This window comes from Nilaparvata lugens, chromosome 7, assembly GCF_014356525.2.
Source record: "Nilaparvata lugens isolate BPH chromosome 7, ASM1435652v1, whole genome shotgun sequence".
Taxonomy (NCBI): domain Eukaryota; kingdom Metazoa; phylum Arthropoda; class Insecta; order Hemiptera; family Delphacidae; genus Nilaparvata; species Nilaparvata lugens.
In genome coordinates, this window is record NC_052510.1 from 11,204,327 (window position 1) to 11,231,633 (window position 27,307).

A 27,307-nucleotide genomic window follows, 5' to 3' on the forward strand; every position below is an offset into this window, starting at 1 on the left:
ACAAATAATGAAAAGTTTTTTGATCAGCTGGCCTAGGCCGGAAAGAAACCTGGTCTGACGTCAGACAAGAGTCGTCTGCAAACAATGTCTTTCAGATCTACGTAGGGACTGGAAAACAACTGCTTTCTGTGCAGTGTGGCGAAAAATAACTAATAAAAATAACCCACATGGGAGTACGAAGAATAGAATGCAAATGATCGGTTAATTCCTTTCAAATTAAAACATCAAATCATGTTTAAAACTTTGCAGAATAATAGCCTACAACAGTTTTAATTAGGAGGGTTGAAATGTTGTCTCAATTTTTATCTCATTCTTTTATATCATGATGTAACCTACTGCTCTTGTGGTACAGTTTTTAGTTTTCACTCATGATATTTTTTTCAAAGTGTAGGCTACGTCCAGTGCCAAAATACCTGTCATTTTTGTTTGTTTTAGTATGTCATTTTGAACACAAAATCACAAGAAATAAACAGCTGTCACTTATCATAAATTTAAAAAAATAATAATTCAGTTTTACTAATCTCACTTTGTTTACAACATTTCAAACACATCTAATATATTAGGCTAGGTTAGGAAAAGCTTAAGTTAGAGAAAGCTTTAGGTTAGGAAAAGCTTTAGGTTAGAAAAGTTTTGGTTAGGAGAAGCTATAGGTTAGGGAAGTTTAGGTTAGGAAACCTTAGATTAGAAAAATCATAATTTGATGATTTCGATAGTCAAAATGGCTGCCACTTATAGGTTGAATGAATGTAAAATTGTGCAACTTTGAACTTCCGTATTTTATTTCAAATCAATAGTAACCGCCGTTTAATTTTTGTGATTTTATGTTCAAAATGACATACTAAATCGATCCTAACCAAAAATTTGATTACAGGTATTTTGGCACTGCATGTACACTTGTACACCATGCACTTCTACATGTACACCGAATATGCATGTACAAGCATGATAAACATGTTTTGTCACCAACGAGAGGCAGAGGCTTTCAACATAAAATAAACAACCAATTACAATAAATTAACTACTGGATACATTAAATTTTTGTAATAAGTGAAACTTATAGGAATCTATAGAATTTATAAGGACGCCAAAAAATCGTACGTCCAAAAATCGATGTGTGTGTAGTGTTTAGTGTTTATAGATGACTGGCTTTGAGGTGTGTAGTGTTTACTAGACACAGGGTTGGATAGCAATTAGTTTTATCACTTCAACAGTACAAGTACATACCTCACATTGTATGTATGCATGCATGATAAATGCACTCACTGCAGTTCTAGTTTATATTTTTGGACATTTAACATATTTATTATACTTATAGGCCTATATTTATACAAGTATTTCATCATGTTTTGGGAAATTATTTATTTATGAAGATTGGGAAATTATTTATGAAGACAATGCAAATCCGTCTACAGGCAATATTCGACCAACAGCAACAAGTTGAACAAACAGGATTTAGAAGTGGCTTCTCAACTTTTTACTATTTTCATGGTGTGAATCAGCTTATTCAAAAATGTGGAGAATTTCAGATTGGAGTCTATGTGGCCTTTATTGATAAAAAAATCGTTCGATTCCTTGGAGCACGAATTTTTTTTCACTGCACTTTATAATCAATTAGTGCCATCAGCTTACATCAATATAATTAAAACAATCTACAATGATAGCACAGCAAGGATAATTTTGGATACTCCAGGAGAAAGTTTTCCTATTCGGAAAGGGGTCAAGCAGGGGGACCCGCTCTCACCAATATTTTTCAATGCAGCGTTAAAAAAGATTTTATAGGGAAAAAGGGGATGCCATAGTAGATGGTTCTCTTTTAAAATGGTCAACTGAAACAATTTTCCTGGGCCAGCTCCTTTCCTTCAAGGATAGGACAGAGAAAGAAGTGAAACGTAGATCATCAAAAGTCTGGAAAAAAATTTTTCATTTAAATTCATTCTTAAAAACAAGGACATCAGCACTAAAAGTAAGGTAGAAATACTCAGGAGTTGTATCTTCACGACACTAACTTTTGGTTCTCAATGGCCCAACAGGGCCGGGTTTCCACAACAAGGAAAAATACAATTTATTATAGTATTTTTTGTATACCAATTTTGTATTTAATATCTTGTATTCTAATTTTGTATTTGAAGATTCAAATTTTGTTTTGTGGAAACAATAAAGGCTTTATTTATAGGCAATATTGCTTATAGTTTATTGCATTTTGACATTATTAAGTTGAATTCTCTTATTTGTAACATTGTTTTGATTTTCATTATATTCAGTTTGTTTCAGGAATTGTGTTTTGTTTTCGAATTATTTGGAAATATGACGATCTGCGAATGAACTTCTCAGGAAATTTATCTGTAACCTACTCTGTTGACAAACTTGCCTCATCACGAGTGGTATCACTAAACCGTAATGATTTCCTGGCTATCTTACTCAAACAATATAAGCTAAACTAATCGTTAGTAATAAGCAATTAACAATCGTAACTAGTATCTCAAACTGTTTATTTGTTCCAGAGAGCTAACTGACGGAAGAGAATTCGAAATTACTGCCGGCGACTATTGTGAAGATGATTATAATCTTAGTAAGGATGAATTTCCCATGGATGAGATACAAAAGTATGTCAATTTCGATACATTGGATGTCGATGTGGATGAGGAAGGCAAGGTTGTATGCTTTGCCGATTTGAGGCAAAAAATGTCTCCAGTTACAACGGACAAGAGAATAATGAAAAGAGTGAGTAAAGAAAATAGTATATTTACCATTTTGCAAGGGACATATTTAGACTGAATATCTCAACCACAATAACTAACTTAGTTTTGGGTAATATTTTAAAACGTTTCGACAGAAATAATGGTCGATTTTTTCGCCATTCGTGTCCTGTGAGTTTTGTCATAGACGAAATATCTCTAGTAATAAAGTCTAGTAAAGCCTCGAGATATACGTTTTCCTATGATAGTAAGTTTTGTACTTTGAAAACAGTACTATGACTAGACTTCATTTCTATCCTACTAGAATCTCTCCTTGTTCTGCAAATGAGTTTTTTGAAAGCAGTTCTACCTCCTGACATGTTAATAAATATGTTATACGACTTTCTCTGTATTAGATCAATAATCACCCGCGCACTCCCCATTACCCACGCACAAGCAAAAAGCTCATGTGGGCAACATCCGCAATAAAAATAGGCTGTGACTACTGAAGCTGATAACTGGGAATTTTATCCTTGATTATTTCTTACTCAATGTTCATTCTATCTCCATACTTATTTAACTGGAGCCAATACTTGGAAAACTTATAAATTAATAATATTTGATTCGGCAACTCTATTATTAGTTATTAAGATTTAGTGTTGCAAATTTGCAGATTTAGCTTGCAAATATTTTGTAACTTGCATAAGTAAAGAAACCTAATCTAATGCATTTAATTGCATCAAAAGCGGGAAAACGTTGTTCTTTCTCTTTCTAAAATATAAAATATTGATTATAAGAAGTTTCTGGAAAATGAATAATATTTTCATAACTTGTAATTTCTTCGGGCCAATATTTTAGACCGATTCATACAAGTGGAAACCCCTAACTTAAGAGGAAAAAAGAGCGAGTGCGTGGACGCCTGATTACACAGCCTAGCTCTTGTTAATCTGTGTTAAACATGGCGATTCGATCCTGTGAACTTGCCTAAAACGCCGAGAAGATATGCTGAAAGTGTGCAAGATGTTATCTCAAGTGACTAGTATTAGTTTACATGATATAATCCACCACTATGTTGAACACTACTTGCACACTAGTGTATGTAAACACTGGTAAGGTACCTTGTGAGTTGTTAACAAGGTAAATCTCATGCTCGCAAGTCATATCTCACAGCTAGTTTCTTATGTAACCAGTGCGATTCAGTGTGTCTACTAGGTTTGGTCTTGAAAACGTATATTTTTGTCGTATTTATTTTGTGTATTTTCAGATGAAAAAGCAAGGGATGGGAGAAATGATATCGAACGCTGGTGTGGTGTATTACCACTACAGTGCCTACGTCAACCTTCAAGAGGAGCCTTTCGATAACTCTTATCTCCGTCGGCACCGAAGACCTGAGAGGCTCGTCTTGGGTAAAGGAGAAGCTCTTATCGGGGTCGAACTAGCACTAAAAACTATGAAGAAAGGAGAGGTCTCTCAATTTATTGTGGAACCTGAGTACGCTTTCGGGAAGCTGGGGTGTCCCCCAAGAGTGCCTCCAGGTAAAAATAATCATCATAACAATCTTGTTAATCAATTTCCGTTCTGTAATGTATAAGTTGTACTTTCCTTGCCGTACCTACTACCATAGATAAGAAAAGTAAGCTATTGCTTTTCAATAAAATTTAAGGTACCCCAATTTCATGTTTTCTATACTTTTTAAGATTCCCTGAGTCCAAAAACATTATTTTTGGGTGTTGGTCTGTACTGTGTATGTCTGTGAACACGATAACTTTATTCCTAATTAACGGATTGACTTGAAATTTTAAACTTAAGGTCCTTATACCATGAGGATCCGGCAATAAGAAATTCAATAAAAAATGACGGAAAATCACTGAAAAACTATGTTTTTCACAGTTTTCATGAACACGGCTTTAACGATTTCTTTAAAATTCATACCCTGGATAGCTATTTATAAGCCCTATCATCTGACATAAGTTTCATTTCTGCAAAAAAAAAAATTGGAGCTGTGCAACATTGTCGAGAAAAATGGATTTTGTTGAATTTCTATCACTATTTTTACTTTCCTTGTCCTATTACCATAGGTAAAGAAAGTATTGCTTTCCAAAAAAATGAGGTACCCCAATTTCTTTCAAGGTCCCCTGAGTCCAAAAAAGTGGTTTTTGGGTATAGGTCTGAATGTGTGTGTGTGAAGATGCGTACAGACTTTCGCTCTGCTCCGCAATCGAACGTCATTCGAGCAGATCGATTGATGATCGGAGGTGGAGCAGGAGTGGAACGCGAACAGAGCGTGTATTAGAGCTCGATCTTGGCTAGTTCCTAGGTCGAACTAACCAATAGTTGCGCATGCGCGGTCAACGTTTTGTTTGTAATATTTGTTAATAGTTACGATCTCTGTGTTGGCACATATAATTATAAAAATTGATAATTAATTATTAAATCAACAAAATTAAATAATATAGAATTATAAAAATATTTTTAATAGTAGGTACCAGCATATTGGAATTTAGAAGAAAGATGCCGAACTCCCAACCAAGCCTTTCACCTTTCAAAACATTGACAAACATAACTTTTTTTGTAATAAAACATCATAAATGCAACAAACATAATGATTGGAAAAAAGCTCAAATCATCTATACTAGGTTTCTACCCTGCAGGCAGCAGACTGTGCCGAATAAGAATCAAAGGCAAATTTAGGAATATATCAATAATTTCTGTGTATGCACCAACTGAGGAGGGGGATGAAAATGAAAAAGATAGTTTCTATGAAGCTCTAGAGAGGGAATGCAGAATGGTACCCAAATATGACATGCTGATAGGAGACTTGAATGCCCAGATTGGGAATAGTTATTTGTGCAACTAGTGCGCAAAGTGACAGTTTGCTGCACCGAAAGAAACGTTTACGCCCGAGCCGTAGGCGAGGGCGGAATGGCTTCTTGAGTGCAGCAGAGGAACTTTGCGCATGTATTTCACATTAATTTTTCCTACAGTTACCATTGAATATGAAAAGTGGGTAATTATGGATAAAATGATGGCTGAAATCAATCAAATGTTTGTGTGTGTGATGCTGTTATTAATAACAACTTCAATTCATTTAAAAATTAATAATCCAATTGGAAGTTGAAAATTCTCAGCCAAGCGCGCGACCTAGCGGGAAGAATCGTACCTAACTTCGTTTCATCCAGCTAAAAACAGTATTCAGATATTTAGAATATTATGATTAACTAGAAATACCAAAAAAAAATACTATAAGTAAACTAAAAAATATTTATAAAATAACATAGACAACAGAAAATATTTTATTGTAGTATATTCTAATGTTATTTTATTAATTTTATTGACATGGATTTCGAACGGTAATTATTTAACCTGAAAATTCGAATTTCAAAATGTGTGTTTGCTACATTTCTCATTGCTTGGAGTTGAAATAATTATTACTGTCAATAGAAAATAAACATTATTTATTATTAAATGATGAGAAGTTATTATTTAATTATGATTTAGATAAACATTATTCTTGTTTTGGATTTCTAGATTGGGATTTTATCATAAATGTAGGGTAGCCATTGAAATGATTCTTATCTAAATCTAACCACAGTCATTGTTGCCAACTTAATTTTTGTTTTCGTGCACTAATCCTCCATATAACCCACCAACTATTTTGTGTTGCCATGTTGCAAATCTGGAGTGCAGAAAAATTTTTCCCGCACTAGAGCGGAAAAGTGATTCTTTGCGTTCTGTAATCAGAGCAGGAATGGCCACTTTTCAAGGTAACTGTAGGAAAAGAAGATTTTCTGAACACAGTGGCAGGCAAGACACCATACATGATGTAACAAATGAGAACGGTTTAAAACTGAGTGAATTTGCAATAGCAAACAATATGATCATCAGCAGTACATGTTTTCCAAGGAAAAATATTCATATGGGTACCTGGACCTCACCCTCATCAGAAACAGTCAACCAAATTGATCATGTGTTGATATCTAAAAGACATGCCTCGTCAATCATAAATGTGAGATCCCAGAGAGGTCCAAATTGTGACTCTGATCACTTCCTTGTCTCAGTAAAGCTGAGGGAGAGACTATCAAGAGTCGGATACGAAAGAGGGCTAAGAAGGTGCATGTTGGACATAGAAAAATTGAGAAATGGAGAGAGGACAGACATATCTGAAAGATAACTTGCAAGACTTATCCCTGAAGGCCTGAATGATTTCGAGGGTAATGACAGGAATATAGAGGAGCTATGGGATAATTTAAAAAGAACAGTAAATGAGGTCGCCACAGAAAGCCTTGGTGAGAGAAGTAGGGGAAGAAACATAGAATGGTATGATGATGAGTGCAAGGCAGCTGTAAACCAGAAAAATGAAGATAGACGGTCGATGATGCAAAGGGAAACGAGGAGAAATCGTGCTAAGTATATGGAGATTCGGAAGACAGCCAACAAGCTTTGTAGAAGAAAGAAGAGAGAATATATGAAAAAGCTCATTGAAAACATGGAAATAATGAACGAGCGAAACGAAAGTAGGAAATTTTACCAAGCAGTGAAAAGGATGAGAGAATGTTTCCAACCAAGCTTGATTGCATGTAAGGACTTGAATGGAAGAGTGCTTGGTGAAGATAGCGAGATAATGGATAGATGGGCTGACCACTTTAGCAGTTTATTGAATCAAGTTGAAGATGAAGAAGACCCAATAGTATATGATAGTGCTGAGCCCCTAATTCAGCCCCCATCATATGCTGAAGTAGAAGAAGTTATAAAAAAACTCAAAAATAATAAAGCTCCAGGAGGGGACTCAATACCAGCTGAGTTACTAAAGTATGGAGGGAAAAGGATGAGAAGAGCCATGCATACCTTGATTTTATGGATTTGGGAACAAGAGACAATGCCTGATGAATGGAAAATTGGAACAATATGTCCTATTTTCAAAAAAAAGGGGATAAAATGGTATGCAACAACTTCAGGGGAATAACACTGCTAAGTACTTCATATAAGATTTCTCTGCATGGCTTTTGAAGCGTCTAGGTGTGTATGTGGAAGAAATAATGGGAGAGCATCAATGTGGTTTCAGACAAGGAAGAAGTACAATCGATCAAATTTTTACCATGAAGCAGATGATGGAAAAATGTTTTGAGTACGATACAGATCTACATCTGCTTTTTGTTGATTTCCGCCAGGCATTCGATAGCATCAGGAGAGAGAGAATGATGAGAGTATTACTTGCAAATGGAATACCGAGAAAATTGATAAGTCTCATAAAGCTAACAATGTCCAGCACAACCGCTCAAGTTAAGATAGGTAACAAAACTAGCCGAATGTTCAGTGTTACTACTGGTGTTAGACAAGGCGATGCTCTCTCTTCAACACTATTCAATTTGGCTCTAGAGATGGTGCTCCAGAAACTCGGCACAAGCGGAACTATAATCAACATAACAAAACAAGTATTAGCTTATGCAGATGATGTTGTCCTAGTCTCAAGAAATCAAAATAGCCTCAAAGAAATGTTTAGCAAAATGAGGGAAGAGGCAAGAGAGGTGGGTCTAGAAGTTAACATAAATACAACTAAATATATGAGAATGTCTGCAAATCAAGCAAGAAGGCAAGTATGTATGAGTTCAAATACCTTGGGGTAACCCTGACAGCAGACAATAAGACCAGTCAAGAAATACACAATCGGATAATGATGGGCAACAGAGCATACTTTGCTAATCAAAAAATATTTAAAAGCAGGCTCATATCCAGAAAAACAAAGGTGAAAATGTTCATGACGCTAGTGAGACCAGTTGTAACCTATGGGGCCGAAACATGGACTATCTTGAACAAAGATGAAAAAGCATTAAGGTCATTTGAAAGAAAAATGTACAGAAGAATCTGGGGACCAATATGTGACGGAGGAGTGTGGAGAGCCAGATTCAATATTGAGATAGACCAGGCCATTGGAGCAGGAAATATGGTGCGTTTCATAAAGGCCAGAAGGATTGAATGGCTTGGACACTTAGCCAGAATGAGTGACGGGAGGGTACCATCAAGACTCCTGGAAGAAAGAATGCTTGGGACGAGAAAGAGAGGTCGACCACGGACAAGATGGCTGAACGAAGTGATTGGAGACCTCCGTGTGCTGGGCGTGGCAAACTGGCGACGGAGTGCTCAGGATAGAGACGAATGGAGGTGCTATGTTGAGGAGGCCAAAGTCCACCCAGGACTGTAGAGCCGGATAAAGTAAAGTAAGTAAATTCAACAAACATAATGATTATTATCAATTTATCATATAAACATAATTAATAGACTAATGTAATATTAGGCTACCCAGCAATCCCCTGGTTAGAATATTTTATTTAGTTTCGTCACCCGATCAGCTGGATTGAACATTTCACATTTTGTGAGGTTAGGTTGTAGGAAAGTCAACAATACGACAAGCGCGCGATCATCCTTCGAACCTCTAGTGAACCCTTGCGTAACATTTCGCGTAGCGTTCATGATCGGAGCGAGTGCGGAGCGTGTTCGAGGCGCGTATATCTGTACGCACTTTATGAGTGTATGTGTGTCTGTGTACATGATATCTCATCTCCCAATCAACGGAATGATTTGAAATTCGGAACTTACGGTCCTTACAATATAAGGATCCGACACGAACAATTTCGATCAAATGCAGTTCAAGATGGCGTCTAAAATGGCGAAAATGTTGTCAAAAACTGGGTTTTCGCGATTTTCTCAAAAACGGCTCCAACGATTTTGACAAATTCATACCTAAAATAGTCATTGATAAGCTCTATCAACTGCCACAAGTCCCATATCTGTAAAAATTTCAGGAGCTCCGCCCCATCTATGCAAAGTTTGCTTTTAGGTTCCCAATTATCAGACTTCAGATACAATTTAAACAAAAAATTCAAGTGGAAGAGATTGAGCATGAAAATCTCTACAAGTAATATTCAGTAACATTTTCACCTAAATTTGAAAATAAGCTCGAAATTCGTGATTATTCAATTGCAAACTGTTGGCAACTGTTGATTCTATTAAATCATTCACTATGAAGAGATAGCTGACCTCGTGTGTCTCCAACGTTATTGTCCTGTCACCAGCTGGCTCAGATCTTTGAATAGTAGACGTTTGATGCGCGTGAACACTAGCGTCAGGTGATCAATTTTCATAACGGCAAGGAAAGTTGTGTGAGTGCGCCACACAAGATTTTTTTTAAATGGCTTGACTGAATTTTTTCAAATTTATATCCTGGATAATCATTTATGAGTTCTATAAACTGGCATTAGCCTTCTTTCCGGGATTCTAGCAGGAGGTTCTTGAAAAAAGGAATTTGTAACTTTCTTCTCAGGCATGACAGAAAAAGCCATTAATATTCAAAAGAGCACTTAGTGGAGATAATTTTATCTGCAGAACAGCTGTTTTGGAGAAGTTTTTAAAATCAGCAAACTTTACATCTTCCGTTCCAGATCACAGGTAGAATACTAGCCAACCACTAAAACATTAATTTTACTTTCCAACCACAAAAACTAAAACTGTATTTACACCGGAGTTAATAACACAAGTTTTTAACATTTTTGTTACTAGCTGATGTTAATTACAAAAGTCATTTTAACATCATGTTGAGCTGCGTTTACACCGGAGTTAATAACACGAGTTATTAACAAACGTTATCAACTTGACTGAATCGACAAAAATTTCTCTTAAAAAAGTTAATAACTCGTGTTTTTAACAGAAAATTCCTTATTATTAACAAGATTTATGTTATCCATCGAGAGTCGGTAAAGATCAAATGAAATGTGTTATGTTAATAACAAAAGTCTCTTTTATCGCATTAATTTTTGTTTATAACAGGTTTCTATCTTCCCCGCAACCCCTTCGCCCAGCATCTGAATAAAATGAGATCATTCGGAACTCTCTATCTCCCATGAGTACTGAGTTATGATTTTTCAAAAATGAGTGAAATTTGAAGAAAAAATCAATTTTGATAAATTTTAGTTTTTGATCAACAATATCTTCCGATTGTTACCATTTAGATGTATAATTCAAAATCCCTCTGGGCGTATTTTTGTGCTCTACAATCTGAGATCAGGTAGAGCGCTCTATCTCATATAGATTTCCAGGTACACCTGACAACAATGCTCCTTGTATTGTGAAAAACCCCAATTTTCAGCTTCAACCATCATCACCAACTACATTGTCCTCACATTGATATTTCGCACAATGACATGAGTTCATGAGATTATGTTCTATAAGAATCACCCGTTAGATACACTTCATTTCAGTATTTCCTAGTGGAGAGGCGCGCTTAAGGACACCTCAAGGATCAAAATTTCGAACACTTATAACTTTTGACACAATGCTCAGATTTCATCGTACTATACATCATTCTTCTCGGCTCGTCAAGGCGGTCCAAAATAATGCATCATAAGTCAAATTCGGTCGAAAAATGGAAAATTTATTGTTGAGTATGCCCATATTCCAATACACAAATAATTTCTATATTCAAAGCTATATATCTCGGTAACCCCCTCATTATAAAAATCATTATTGATCTTGAAATGTACAATGAAAGTTTTTCTTTCATCTGCTGTAAACGATTCATGAAAAAATATGTTCGTTAAGTGAGATTTGATTGTTGAAAAAATCCGAAGATTCAATCTTGAGTGGGCCTAATGTTTTCTCTATATGGTTTGATATTGAAGAAAAATTATCTAAAAGTTTTAATAATGAATTACGGAAAAATTACTAGGAATTTTTCAGTCAAGGCTGAGTTTCACCAGTAGGCTTACGGTACCTTAAACTTTGGATCTCTGCTGTATTTTCCTATTATTATTGTTGATTGTATTGCATTAAGAAGTGGAATTCGATAATAAAAAAAGAAACAATTATTACTCTACCTCACTTTTAAATATTGATACAATTATTGTACTTTGATTTCAAACTCGATTCTTCACTTTTAAAGATTTGCGATACTTACCTTTCTGACAATGGACAATGCAGCCAACATTATATTGTTGAGGCTATGGAGATATCATCGTATTCTATTGTTTGATATCAAAAACACAATAATAAATATTAAATCATGAAACAGTAATTCATAAATATATTATAGACATGATACCGTGATTCACGATACATAATTATATAGATTATTACAGTCGTTATGAGATTATCTCTATGATTTTTGTGAGATCGGACACGATCAGCTGTTATTCAAGGTCATTTTACAGCCCTAGGGCCGTAAAGTTTTACCGGCCTGGTCGGAAAACAATCACTTTCGGCCTCCATATGACGCACGTAAACCAGCTCATTACATCCAAGTGTGGTGAAAAAATTATTTTATTTGTGGTTTTTATAAAAATGTGGGTGGAGGAAAAATCTCGGCTTCGCCTCGGGCATCAATCTTTCCCTTCAGGGAGAAAAAGTGGCATTTTTCACTCTAAATATACAAATAACTATTAAGACATTATTTTTGCTTTTTATCCCGGCTGTTATATTATTATGTGAATACTCTCATTAAATGAAATCATATGGAAGTCAATTACATTTTAGTCCAGTCAATATAGACATAAAAAATGGGGTGTGCTTGCAATTTATATTGTAGTTCTGATTTTTTATCTGTAGTTCGGCTCATTTTCCAGTTTTCAGCTAATTTCTGCCAAATCTCGTGATGAGACAGAAAAATTTGCTACCGCCTTTTTTTAGATTACAAAATTCTGAACAAAATGAGATCATTCGGAACTCTCTATCTCCCATGAGTACTGAGTTATAATTTTTCAAAAATGAGCGAAATTTGAAGAAAAAATCAATTTTGATAAATTTTAGTTTTTGATCAACAATATCTTCCGATTGTTACCATTTAGATGTATAATTCAAAATCCCTCTGGGCGTATTTTGTGCTCTACAATCTGAGATCAGGTAGAGCGCTCTATCTCATATAGATTTCCAGGTACACCTGACAACAATGCTCCTTGTATTGTGAAATACCCCAATTTTCAGCTTCAACCATCATCACCAACTACATTGTCCTCACATTGATATTTCGCACAATGACATGAGTTCATGAGATTATGTTTTATAAGAATCACCCGTTAGATACACTTCATTTCACTATTTCCTAGTGGAGAGGCGCGCTTAAGGACACCTCAAGGATCAAAATTTCGAACACTTATAACTTTTGACACAATGCTCAGATTTCATCGTACTACACATCATTTTTCTCGGCTCGTCAAGGCGGTCCAAAATAATGCATCATAAGTCAAATTCGGTCGAAAAATGGAAAATTTATTGTTGAGTATGCCCATATTCCAATACACAAATAATTTCTATATTCAAAGCTATCTCGGTAACCCCCTCATTATAAAAATCATTATTGATCTTGAAATGTAAAATGAAAGTTTTTCTTTCATCTGCTGTAAACGATTCATGAAAAAATATGTTCGTTAAGTGAGATTTGATTGTTGAAAAAATCCGGAAATTGTAGATATTTTGCTCATATTAACGGTTTTGGCAGTTATATGATAGGGAAAAGTGATTCAAGATGGGTTTTAGGCAACTGAGCTCGTAGAGTATGAATTTATCTACAATTTGGAATCAATCGTGAGTTTCTATGATGTACCAGACTCGTTTTAGAAGCTCTTGATCAACAGTAAAATCACAAAAAAAATGTAAAAACTGAAATCGCCATTTTTAAAATCTTCTGTAACTTTCGAATTGTATTGGAATCGAAAGTATTATTATTGTTGTGGGTAGAGGGGGACAATTTTCACACCCTCACTAGATTTGGAAAATTTATCAGAAGTATTTCACAAGACATGCAGGTTTGAATATAGAAATTGGCCATTATTTGTGTATATGGGCTTAAGTACACTCAACAATAAATTTCCCATTTTTTGACCGAATTTGACTTATGATGCATTATTTTGGACCGCCTTGACGAGCTGAGAAGAATGAAGTGTAGTACGATGAAATCTGAGCATTGTGTCAAAAGTTAAAAGTGTATCTAACGGGTGATTCTTATAGAACATAATCTCATGATCTCATGTCATTGTGCGAAATATCAATGCGAGGACAATGTAGTTGGTGATGATGGTTGAAGCTGAAAATTAGGTGTTTTTCACAATACAAGGAGCATTGTTGTCAGGTGTACCTGAAAATCTATATGAGATAGAGCTCTCTACCTGATCAAAATTGATTTTTTTCTTCAAATTTCACTCATTTTTGAAAAATCATAACTCAGTACTCATGGGAGATAGAGAGTTCCGAATGATCTCATTTTATTCAGAATTTTATAATCTTAAAAAAAGGCGGGAGCAAATTTTTCTGTCCCATCACGAGATTTGGCAGAAATAGCTGAAAACTGGAAAATGAGCCGAAAATACGAGGTTTTTGGGCCACCCTGTATCTAGCACAAGGAAATTTTGCATGAAGAAATTGGTTCTGGACTTCTCTTATGTACCCAAATAATATATTTAAAATCAGAACTACAATATAAATTGCATGCACCAATGTATATACTGTAGTGACTGGACTAATTGATAACATAAATCTTGTTAATAACAAGGAATTTTCTGTTGAAACACGTGTTATTAACTTTTTTTAAGAGAAATTTTTGACGATTCAGTCAAGTTAATAACTCGTGTTATTAACTCCGGTGTAAACGCAGCTTAAGAGTTCGATTTCCGACCGAGTGACTTTTTTTGAAAACTAAAAAATATTCAAATTTTCAACTTTAAAGTTATAAGCTTTTATGAAAGATAACAATAAAAAAATAATTTATCTTTTCATCAAAATGACATAAAAACTGCCCCCTGCGAAGCGCGTGTCAATAAAAATGGAATGAATAATAATAATTTTATTTAGAACATTTACTGCAGATAAGAATTGAGATGAAAATTATAACAATTGAAATAAGCAATTTGAGGACCAAAAAAATCAACTAATAACAAAGTAAAGTACATTGCAATAATAGTAACAAGTAGAATGTAAATACAGTACTTCTATTAGATACAATTGAAAATACAACAAAGGAGTTCCGATGCAAAGCAAGAGTACATACTACTTAGTGAGAAATATTTGATCATGGCAAGGAAAGTAGTGTGAGTGTGCCACACCATATTTTTCATTTTTATAAATAACCTTTGTTTTGAATCATTACTCTTTTTAGATCCAATTGGATCTTTTTTCATCATATATGTATGTCTTTTTAAATTAATATGTTGACATTTGTTCACTTATCCCATAATTTATTTTTGTTTTTGCCGCAGAATCTACAGTTCTTTTCGACATTGAGGTTATTGATTATACGGAGCTATCCGATTGCACAGAACCAGAAGCTATAGACATCGAAGAAACAACAGAAGAAAAGTACAAGCGATTATACAAAGCAGCAAAGGATAACCATGCTTTAGGAAATGACTTTTTCAAGAAATTGAACTATAGAATGGCTGCTGTACGGTAAGCTAGCGCATTTATGAGAGATGTACATACAACACATGTTTCTATATAGTGAGATTCGCGTTATAAAGTCAGCAACTGATTAACATCCTTGTCTGTCATTAGACAAAGCAGATAGCTCTATCCTTTTCAACCTCCGCACCGTTTATATGCTATAAAGAAATATAATGAACTACCTAAATATTTTTTCTTAATTGTGAAAATTTATTAAATCATGAACATTTTATAGTCTATCTCTATAGACTATAGTCGAAGCATTAAACCCTTCGGTAAATAATTGTTATTTATTACCTAATTTCATTGTATCATTTTAGTTAATACACCACTATGATTTTTTTGCAGAATAGAAAATGGTGAATACGTTCGAAATAGGTTTCATATTTCAATACATCACATTTTGTATTTGCTTACATCAAAAACTTTATTGAAACAGTCAATTATTCCAAATGAAAGGTTTTATTTACACTGTACAACCTCATGAATTCGAATTAACTGTAACCATGCGTGATCTGTTTGAAGAATCCTGATATTCCAAGTATGTAAAAAAGTAGACACTTTTCATAGTTCTGATACCTTCTAAACTCTAATTTGTTCAAATTAAAAATTTGAAGTAAATTTTTTTTCCAATTACCATCTAGACTTTATCTTACTCAATATATGTATCTATAAATATAATAAAGAAAAGAACTGGCTTATACATGTACGGGATAGGAAATACACGAATGACGCATCATCACGTCTGAATTATTGAACTGATTTACTTGAAATTTTGCTTATAGGTTCTTAACTCACCGAGGATGGTTATAGGCCTATTTTCAGTTCTTCAGGATTTCAGTTTGTCAAGTTTCAATTTGATGCTTTCAGTTTGTTATACTTTGCTTGTGAGTGGTCATGGATAAAATAGTGTATTCAACGGTTTTATCCTCTGTTTGAGACGAATGAAATCTTCTATCTTCTATATATATAAAAATGAATGTCTGTGTGTTTGTTCCCTATGACTTGAAAAATACTTGACATAACGGCATGAAACTTTGGGAATATGTTGTGTGAATATTGGGGATTGTTTCTGACCAGAAATTTTAATAGGGTGGCTAATAATGATTATTTATTAATCCATTTTACAGACCTATGTTTTCGAAATTGTTGGCCTAGCGGCTACCGAAGAATGGAAAGATGATCATGTAGTGTCAAGTCTAGTTGATTGGTACCAGCTGTATATAATGGTTCCTTAGAAGACCTATACAAATAATTATCACTCCCCTATCATTGAGTAACCGGAAAATGTTGGAAGAAATTATTCACCTCATGGAAGAGAGTTGTTCATATTGCATTTATTATTACTGAAGAATGTCAGAATAATTTACAATTTTTTTGAATTTAGCTTAGCTTATATTCATCCTAAAATGGAAGATGGAAAGAATATGTAATTCCTGGTGATTCATCGTACATCGCATATTTCCTGGACCATCTATTGACAATCAACAACTATGAAAACATTGAATTCATCTTTGAAACACTGATTTATCCTATCTATTTTTTTTAATTCAACACTTTACTGTTAGATATTACTACCAATTGATTGAGAAGAATATGTTTTGTGAATAATGAATGCTGCATTACTAAGCACATAGGAAGTCCGTATTCAGATGTAAATGAAAATATTGATTGTCAGATAAATTCCATGATTCACTAAATAAAGTAAAGTGTGACATGAGATACATTGACTTTTTGGCGGTACGAAGTTCGCCAGGTTGTAAATAAAGCTTTATTATTAATAGTCAACGCTGAAAAAAGACAGGCTCAATCACCAGGAATACTATAAATTCTATGAAGGACCAGTAAACCATTAATTTTGAGTAGTTTAATCACTTACATTATAGACACTGGATACATTATGGACAATCAATACGTATGAAATTTATTAGCTACAAAATGAAAAACTTTGATTGAAGTGACCCCGACTACTACAATATGAATAACCATTTAAATCAAATATAAGAAATTACTCACATCTCTCATCCACTCGTACTTTTTGTTCACAAAATATTAACACAAAAATATGAGTTATATTGAATAAACTCACAGCTAGTACCTACTCAAGTTTGTCTTTTTCTGGCCGTGCTACAAATAAATGTAGGTTTATGTTTGACATCTTGTTTTTGTGATCTTGTTGTCTATTAAGAAATTTGTCAATGTGATTTTTGTTTGCAATAAAATTTGAATTTGAAAAAAGAATTATCAACAAACTCCTAACCAAAGAAAAGCTCTGTGCTCTGTTCTAATCGGAATGTATGAGACTCCATATACAGCTGATAGAAGGCGCAAACAGAACTGGCCAAGCATACAACAATGGAACAAACACGTGGCAAGCTCGCGCTTTCGATTCACAGAAAATTAAATTCGATCAGCTGATTGATAAAATTATTTCAAGCTTTCCAATGATTACAACATATGTTAGAACATCATGTGTCAATTATCTCAGATCCATATGGCATTCACCTTACCATGTTCATAACCTTACTAAATAGGATCCTTTTTCATCCTTTGAAACCCTTAGAGGCAAAATATCTCAAAATCCGTTCTTAGTGCGCGTCTAGCATTTTTGAAGAATATTTGTGCAGAGTTTTAAGTCTGTAGGCCAATTAGTTTGAGCTGTAGTGTGATTTTACATGAAAATTTTCAAAAAATTCCCTCTCCTGGACCCCTCTCTGCTCCTGGTCGGAATTTTTCTGCATAGATCTAATTTTTTTTCGTAGCTGAACAAAAAAGTTCCTCATGACTTTGCTGTGCAATGAGCGGTTAAAAAGTACAAAATTTTTGGGGGGCCCCAGCTCCCTCAGGGGGGCAAATTTCTGAAAATCCTTTCTTAGTGGATGTTTTGAGGCTATCATAAACAATTGTGCAAAATTTCAAGTTTGTAGGTTCAGTAGTTTGGGCTGTGGAGTGATTTCAGTCTGTAGGGGCTTAGCCTATTATAGATATAGAGAAGAAGAGAAGAGAAGAAGATAAAATAATATATAACGTCTGAACTACTAAACTGATTTACTTGAAATTTTGCATTTTGAAAATGTTTGTGGTGTAATGTACTACATTAGAATACATTTTATTCAACAACTTTTATTTGAATTTAGTCTACACAGCTTACATAATTCTTTTCAGAATTAAATTCTCTACAATTTTTATTTCAAACAAATTTTTGTTTACTGGTCATTAAAGAAAGTTATTGGGCATCAAACGTAGAAGTCTGTGTTTTTCTACGTAGATTTCTTGCATATTTTAACTTTTTTCTCAAAAACTACTCACACTACAGCTTCCAGACTAGTTTTATTAAATTTTTCAAATATTTTTCCATATGAATCCACCATACGTTTTTCAAAAACTAGTCCCCAAACAATTCAGCATCGGTGTTTTTCACCAGAGGAACTGAATTCCGGGCGAAATCTTTCACTCTGTATAGCTCGCTAATGAAGCGTTTATGGATATATGTTTATAAGAACTTTTCTTCTTATTTTTACCTCTACTATCACGTATTGAATTATTTTACCATAATTATGAATCACCCTGTTTATATATATTTGAATTTACATGGTTTGTATATGGTACCTTGTCAAGCAGCCTTTTTAAGGTTCGCTTAAGGTAGCTTATCTATTCAATAAACGTTTTTTCTATTCTATTCTATTAATTGTTCACTCAGTCACTGCTCTGCTTTTCCACTTGCACTACACTAATTCAATTGTATTAACACTTCTTTTGAGCCTTCGCACCAATCCTACCTTGTTCTACAATCATTGTATGATGGTTCGTTGCAGCACCATAGTTGAATGCCATTGGTCCAAACAGGTTTGACGATTTGTTTTTATAGAAGAACTTTGTTTGTTTTGTATTGAAAGTGATGATTTTCCTCCAATAAGCCAATAGAAATATCCGATTATTTGGTAAAACGAGGCTATTATTACACATCCATTACATAGGAGTTGAATAAGTTTAATTTCAATTGAATAATTTCTCAACAATATGTTGAAAACAGTTTTAAACAATTCATTATTAAAATTGTTACAGGTACAGGAGGTCAAGAGATATTTTGTTGGAAGCTATTTGCAAAAACGAGGAAGATGAAAAAGTTAAAAATCATTTACTCGCGAAAGTACTTTCAAACTTGGTTATATCATATTCTATGCTGAAGAAGCCAAATCTAGTATGCATGACATGTCGGGATGCGTTCTATTTCAATGAAGAAGAAGCAACGAAAAATCCCAAACTGTATTACTTGTGAGTCAATCATCTCATTCTTATTTCCACGCTTTCATTAAATTTTTGCTTGAAAAAATGCATTATTCTAATTTCTATGTGTGATGGTTACACTCAGAATAAGTGTTTTGAAATACATTTTATGGCATCCATTTGCTTATGATTTTTGTCATTATCCTTGAAATATTAAGGACATCATCCTAAATATTTATATTGAAAGACTTTTGTAAACTAATGACTGCCACTTTGAACATTTTACTTGAGCAATTTACATGCGGCTTAGGTTGGGTTATGTTAGCAGTCCTATAAGTGCAATTTTTATTATGAAAAATTACATTATAGCATTACTGTTATAAATGTAAAATGAATTTGAAAAAATATTGTGCAGAATTGCTTGAAGAAAATATGGTGGCAATATTTTTCAATCCTGTAATTTTCGCTGCACGAGTTAAGCCTAGTAATTATTATAAATAAACATTCATATGTTTATTCATGCATTTGGAATAAAAATTAGATCTACACTGTGGAATTGATCTTAATTATATAGTCATGATTAAATACTTTTGTTATGATTTCAGTTGGGGCTTAGCTTTGATGGAATTTGGTGATTATGAATTGGCAAAAATTAAACTCAAAAAAGCGTTGAGGCTCCAACCGAATAGTATGGAGATCAAAGAAGCTCTCAAGAAGGTAGGCTATAAATTATTCCCCAAGTCCTGGTATCAGATTTCGAAGTAAACAAAATTCCAATCAAATCTTGGTAATCATAGCTTATTATTTGAAACTCTACAGCTAATTCTACTGGATTAATAACTGTTAGAATGTTAGTGCTAACATTCATAGTTAATTTATTGTTTATTTCATCATAAGTGTATTTTTTTTGTAAAACCAACATTTTCTGAGTTATTTAAGAAACAAGATTTTAAATGGCCGCCATTTTGTTTTATGAATTTGAAAAATTATCATTATTTTTTGTAGCGTTGTCTAGTTGTTATAAATGATTGTGCAAAGTTTTAATTTTGTATGTCCAACCATTATTTAGAAAAAAAATAAATAGTGAAAAAAGCAAAATGGCTGCTGTGTGAGTAACTGAAGACTTCCGGACAATTTAAATATGATATTTAGATATGTTTGTTAGCTTGGAACAATGCCCTGGAGTATTGGTAGGCAGTTCGTAAACAGCCTGTACAGTGTATACAGAGTTTATTGGAAACATTACATGGGAAATAGATTAAGAGAAAATCGTAATTCTTATACGAACAAAAAAATCACAAAATATTCAAATTGAAATAAAAATTCTGCAAATCCAATCTCTTGTATTATTTGAGACAGTTTTGGTATATGGAAATTCAATGAGATCTGTAGGAAATTTATTAATTATTTTTGGTGCAATATAGTAAAACTGCTTACAGATGATTGTCAGATCTGAGTCATAACATTTATATTGTATCTGGTTCGCACATATTCATTATTTCAATGGCGTATATAGAATATATTTTTGCGGGGGACCAAGGTTAATGTTAGGTTAAGTAATTTTAAGTAACACCCCATGATACTTAATATCAGTTTTGCTGCTCATATTCAGAGGGTAATTTGCGCTTAACGCCCTTTTTACTTTACCGTTAAGCCATCAAAAATTCAGATTACTGTACTTATCCAGGAGCCCCTGGATATGTGTGTATTGTCCTTTAGTCCAGAAGAAGAGATCAAGAAAATTCACGAAATAAGGCACATCATGTTGTGCAAAATTGAGATACAGGCATTGTTAACATCGAAGCTGATACCACAGTGTAAGAGGTGCCAATCCTATGGCCATACTCAAAAATACTGCAACCGGGAGCCAAGTTGCGTGAAATGCGCTGGAAAACACAGCACCATTAGTTGCACAAATTCTAAGGAGAATGAGCCCAAATGTGTTCATTTTGTGTTGAGGTGGGAAGCACCCAGCCAACTATAGAGGATGCACTGTAGCAGTTGAACTACAAACAATTAGAAATGATCGCAGTAAGCAACTGAAAGTTGAACAGAATATGAGAGATCAGGTCCCAAACAAAACCTCTTCATTAGCAGTGGAACCCAAAAAATTCTTCAGAGTAGTTCTACTATCAAATCTGGAAAAACATTTTTCGAGGCTACTTCAGGAAGAAAAGAAGAGAAGAAACCAAAAACCAATGAGAACATACATGCCGTATTAACTCACATTCTCGAGAAGCTTGATAGACAGGAGTCCTTGATAACTGTTTTTGAGCAGAGACTGAAGAAAATACAGAACATCTACACTAGATCATCCAATACAAAATGAATAATGTTATGAGGATCATGACATGGAATGCCAATGGACTGCAACAGAGACAACAGGAATTGTTGGCGATACTCCAAATTAGGAACATAGATATATGCTTGATATTTGAGACTCATTTTACTAAGGAATCCTACATGAGACTCGGAGGCTACAAAGTTTACCACACCATACATCCTCAAAATACAGTGAGACGCGGTAGTGCAATTATAATAAGAGATAGCATAAAATATTTTGAAAACACATCTGTACAATCGGAAGAGATGCAAATCACATAAATTTCAGTTGAGACTAAACTCTACAAATTCACGCTAGCATCAATCTATAGCCCACCAAGGCATAGCATTACAAAATAAATGTATAAGGCTATGATCAATCGTCTTGGTAAAAGATGTATTATTGGGGGGTGATTTCAATCCCAAAAATACAGATTGGTGCTCAAGATTAATCAATCCAAAAGGAAAAGAACTTAGGGCAGTTTAAGAATGCAGGTGTGACACTATATCGTCAGGTAAACCTACATATCAGCCAACAAAATACCAGACTTGATAGAAACTTTGTATACAGCAATATGAAAGTAGAAGAATGTGATGATTTAAGTACAGATCACGCCGCTCTTATATTGGAGGTCAGTGGAAAATTAGTAATGAAAGAATGTCAGCTAAAACTAGTGAATAAAGGAAAAGACTGGGAACTAGACAATTTGAAATCTGGCAGATTTTAGGAACAATTACACTCAAGTTCTATCTTGAGTAGAAAAAAAAATCAATTGCAATGTAACCGCCAGAAGGGGAGAGATTCCAAATACTAAACAAAACGTGTCATGGGATTTGATAAAATTTTTTGCTTTTTATTCAACTTCTAATTCTATTGAGTGATCTACTTGAAAATTGTATAATTTTGCTTTTGGTTAAGATTTTGCTAACTGATCTGGAATTTAGCAGGCTAATTAGCAATTTATTTAACATGAGCTAGAAAATAATACTCCAATACTCCCACTAGTATAATACTATTATAACTCCTATATACTGGGTAGAATACAATACTCGAAACAAATCTACAACAATTTTGCAAATGATTATTGTTTGATTCAGTGATTGAACTTGTGCTGTGCGAACGAGTATTGTCAACAATATTGTTACATTTCCAGGTTGAGGTTGAGCTTAGCAATCACAATCTGCCATTAGACCAACCAAAATCGATAGAGAGCTATAACAAGTTTTATCACAAAACAGCATTTGAAAAACAATCTCATTAGTAGGCCTATTCATGATCTCAGCGACTGAAAATTATGCCTGAAAGATTCTATTTTTAAGCATGTATATTCTACTTATAAGTGAATCCTTGTTTAAGTTGTCATAATAAATAGGCCAATGACCCCAAATTATTATTAATGAATGAAACTATGAACTATAATTCAATGAATAAATTCATTATTATTCGCTACATTGAAAGTAATACAATCCTTAGCTTTCATTTAACAATTTTATTTTGTAGCTGGATGATAAGCAGAAACAGTACAAAGATACATCTCGAATAATTTTTCAAAAAGCTCTTGGATTCAGCGGTGAAACAGAGAAGAAGGCAGTTGATGAAGAGGTGAGTGAGAATACATCATTTAGGTTTTATATATATAGATGATCAATCGTCTTGGTAAAAGATGTATTATTGGGGGGTGATTTCAATCCCAAAAATACAGATTGGTGCTCAAGATTAATCAATCCAAAAGGAGAAGAACTTAGGGCAGTTTAAGAATGCAGGTGTGACACTATATCGTCAGGTAAACCTACATATCAGCCAACAAAATACCAGACTTGATAGAAACTTTGTATACAGCAATATGAAAGTAGAAAAATGTGATGATTTAAGTACAGATCACGCCGCTCTTATATTGGAGGTCAGTGGAAAATTAGTAATGAAAGAATGTCAGCTAAAACTAGTGAATAAAGGACTGGGAACTAGACAATTTGAAATCTGGCAGATTTCAGGAACAGAACAATTACACTCAAGTTCTATCTTGAGTAGAAAAAATAAATCAATTGCAATGTAACCGCCAGAAGGGGAGAGATTCCAAATACTAAACAAAACGTGTCATGGGATTTGATAAAATTTTTTGCTTTTTATTCAACTTCTAATTCTATTGAGTGATCTACTTGAAAATTGTATAATTTTGCTTTTGATTAAGATTTTGCTAACTGATCTGGAATTTAGCAGGCTAATTAGCAGTTTAGTTAACATGAGCTAGAAAATAATACTCCAATACTCCCACTAGTATAATACTATTATAACTCCTATATACTGGGTAGAATACAATACTCGAAACAAATCTACAACAATTTTGCAAATTATTATTGTTTGATTCAGTGATTGAACTTGTGCTGTGTGAACGAGTATTGTCAACAATTGTTACATTTCCAGGTTGAGGTTGAGCTTAGCACCACAATCTGCCATTAGACCAACCAAAATCGATAGAGAGCTATAAAAGTTTTATCACAAAACAGCATTTGAAAAACAATCTGATTAGTATTCATGATCTCAGCGACTGAAAATTATGCCTGAAAGATTCTATTTTTAAGCATGTATATTCTACTTATAAGTGAATCCTTGTTTAAGCTGTCATAATAAATAGGCCAATGACCCCAAATTATTATTAATGAATGAAATTATGAACTATAATTCAATGAATAAATTCATTATTATTCGCTACATTGAAAGTAATACAATCCTTAGCTTTCATTTAACAATTTTATTTTGTAGCTGGATGATAAGCAGAAACAGTACAAAGATACATCTCGAATAATTTTTCAAAAAGCTTTTGGATTCAGCGGTGAACCAGAAAAGAAGGCAGTTGATGAAGAGGTGAGTGAGAATACATCATTTAGGTTTTTTAGATGTGACATTTCTGCCAATGGTAACCTTAAGTTTCTGAAAAACTTTCTCGCTTTCACCACCTACTTATATTTTGAAACAAAAAAGTTCCCAGCATGTCGAAAAATGTTTTCTGCACAAAAATGTCTTGAAATTGACGAACAAAATCATTTATTAGAAAAATAACTTTGAGTCAAATAAGAATGATGTAGACATCAATAGAAAGGAGACATTCTTCACATCATTTTTTTATATAAAATGCTTACGTATTATGACATCCCATAACTCTGAGATAGTCCTTATTTTAAATACGTCTATTATTTTTAATATCACCTGGGTCGTGAGGGTGGGTCGTTGATAGAATGTATTACTTCACACCAATAGAAAGAAGACATTCTCCCCGTTATTTTGATAAAAAAATCTTACTTATTACGACATCCCATGATTCTCAAGAGAATTGATATTCCAAGTAAAAACATATTTTCGAGTTTTTAATTTCATTAAAAAAATTAAATTTCCTTTTAATCCTGAAACTTTTTTAACACTATGGTATATCGGGGATGAAATTCGACATGCAATGCTGCTGTTGCTTGATTGGAAATTTGATAAAGTTGCAATTTTACAAAATTTGGCAACGCTGCTATTTTTTCGGATAGAGGGCCAAGTTTCAACTTATTTTATACATTCTATGGTCAGTTGCAAAAATGCAGAGGATCTTTGCCAACGAGTATCTTTTCATGAGATCGCTCAGCATAGTGACTTCCTTGCTAACTTCTAAAATTCCTCCATGCAAACTCGTTGTTTAGGGCCATAATTGGAGTTCGTCGTGGGTTAACTCTTCTCAGGAGTGTAGTATGACACTGTATGTAGTATATGAAGTATTGACACAGAGAAATTGGGATCAATGAACCACCAGAGGTTCGGAAAATGTCAAAAGTGTATGGATGTCGAATGTGCGCTCTTCCCGACCCCAATGGATATTTCTTCCACTACTCTTACGAATTGCTTGCTCAGTTAATCAGTGAATGCTCAATGGAGGAGGTCCAAACTCATCTTTTAAATAATGCATGGAACGGAAATTTGGATTAAGTATTCTCAAGTAAATAAAAGAATTAGTAAAATATTTGAAGAACTTTTAATTTTATTGACCTTTCAAAAAAGTAAGTTTCTCAGATGCGTCCTTTATTAATTATATTTTCCTCTCTGTATATTTTTTTGTTTTGAATTGATTTTTTTTTCAAATTATCATTAATTTCTTTGCAGGAGCCAAAAACAGATCAGGAGATGTATTCAATCCTGCAGAGCGCTTTCCAGGAAGCAAATTCAAATGGAATTGCTCAAATAACCCTTCCATCTAGTTTGCAAGACAGCATTCTGGATATGTGTTCGGAACTTGTCACTAAAGACCTTCAGTTTTTCGTAAGAGGAAATAAACTGGTCATTTCTAAGAAAGCTTGATAGAAGAATCGTCATTCTGCATATGAATTCATTCTATATATACAGAGTGTACCCCGAAAGCTGTAACAGCCAAAGACCATAGATTCAACAAAAATTTGCAACTATGTCCTGTAAAATGTTCTTATATCGACCTTAGTTTTCGTGATCTATCAATTTTTCTATATTTTTGAAAAACGTCAATAACAAAAAAAATCGCTCAGACAAAATCCAATTTTAAAGATATGGTTGGAAAGAGGAAGACATTTTTAATAAGATTCATATAATTTGTTCCTTTATTTTACGTTTTTGAACTTTCTATGAGCGCTCAAACTTGAAAAAGTGCATTCGTCGAGTTCAAAGTCAAATTTCAAACAATTTTTTTCGTTTTTTTTCATGTTGACAATATATTTTTAATAATTGAAAAACTTTGCCATTTTGTAAGCTTTAGAATGAGTATAAACTTGTTAGGAAAATGTCAATACCAAAGTAATGAAAACTGCAAATATCGTGGTCTTCGGTTGTTACATCTTTCATGGGACATTCTGTATTAGTGTTCTACATTAATCAAATATATAATTATTTGAAAATTTTCATACTTTTATACTGTAGTTTTTGTTTTCCATAATTTTTCTCTGATTATCATCGTAAGAAGGACGTCACTATGACATTTCAGCCCAGATTCATATTATTAATGTGCGGTGTCATTAATCTCCAATCTGCCTGTACCATCGGTTCGTGTTTCATTGAATGCTCTTATTTGGAAAATCACATTCTGTTTACTGTGATTCAATTTAAAAGTTCATTTTTTGTTCCTTCTGTTATTAAGTTTGAATTTTTGGTTAAAATCAGACGCTTGTTGTAGTTCAATCAAAACTTTATAGAAGTTAGGTAACAGAGATTTGTCCAATTCATGGCAAATATGTGTGTTAATAGTGCATTTTTGGAATATTATGTTCTACTTTTAATATTATTTAATTTATCGATTTTTTCAAAAGAAATTACATTGTTTCCTTGCTTTTGTCGTTCAAATCAATTATCTTCTTATATTATTGCAACGCAATCTTGATTATTTCAATCAATAATTAAAGGGGCTGATTATTCGATTTATGTATTTTTGTTAGCATCTTAATCTTTGATTTATGAGTTCTAGTTATTCTTTGTTTTTTAAAGATTTTATAGTACATGATAATAATTGTTTTTCGTAGGAGCTCCTACCCTCTAAAAAGTATGTCGTTTTTAAGTTCTTGTTTTGATAATATGTTTGAAAAAATTTCATCTTTGTGCATTGACATTTTTATCCAATTGTGTTTTTTCAAGTTTAATTAAAATGGTGGAATAAAGTTTGTGTATATTC

The 27,307-nt window shown here is 33.6% G+C and overlaps 1 protein-coding gene across 1 annotated transcript; it reads left to right on the forward strand.

The window, feature by feature from the left end:
• Positions 1–718: 718 nt before the first annotated feature.
• LOC120352160 (inactive peptidyl-prolyl cis-trans isomerase FKBP6-like) lies at positions 719–27,307 on the forward strand. The gene is made up of 8 exons (XM_039431845.1): positions 719–735; positions 2,502–2,721; positions 3,940–4,210; positions 14,912–15,101; positions 19,161–19,370; positions 19,928–20,039; positions 24,406–24,507; positions 25,780–27,307. Exons 1-8 carry the CDS (start codon positions 719–721, stop codon positions 25,972–25,974), a joined length of 1,317 nt encoding a protein of 438 aa, XP_039287779.1. The 3' UTR covers positions 25,975–27,307.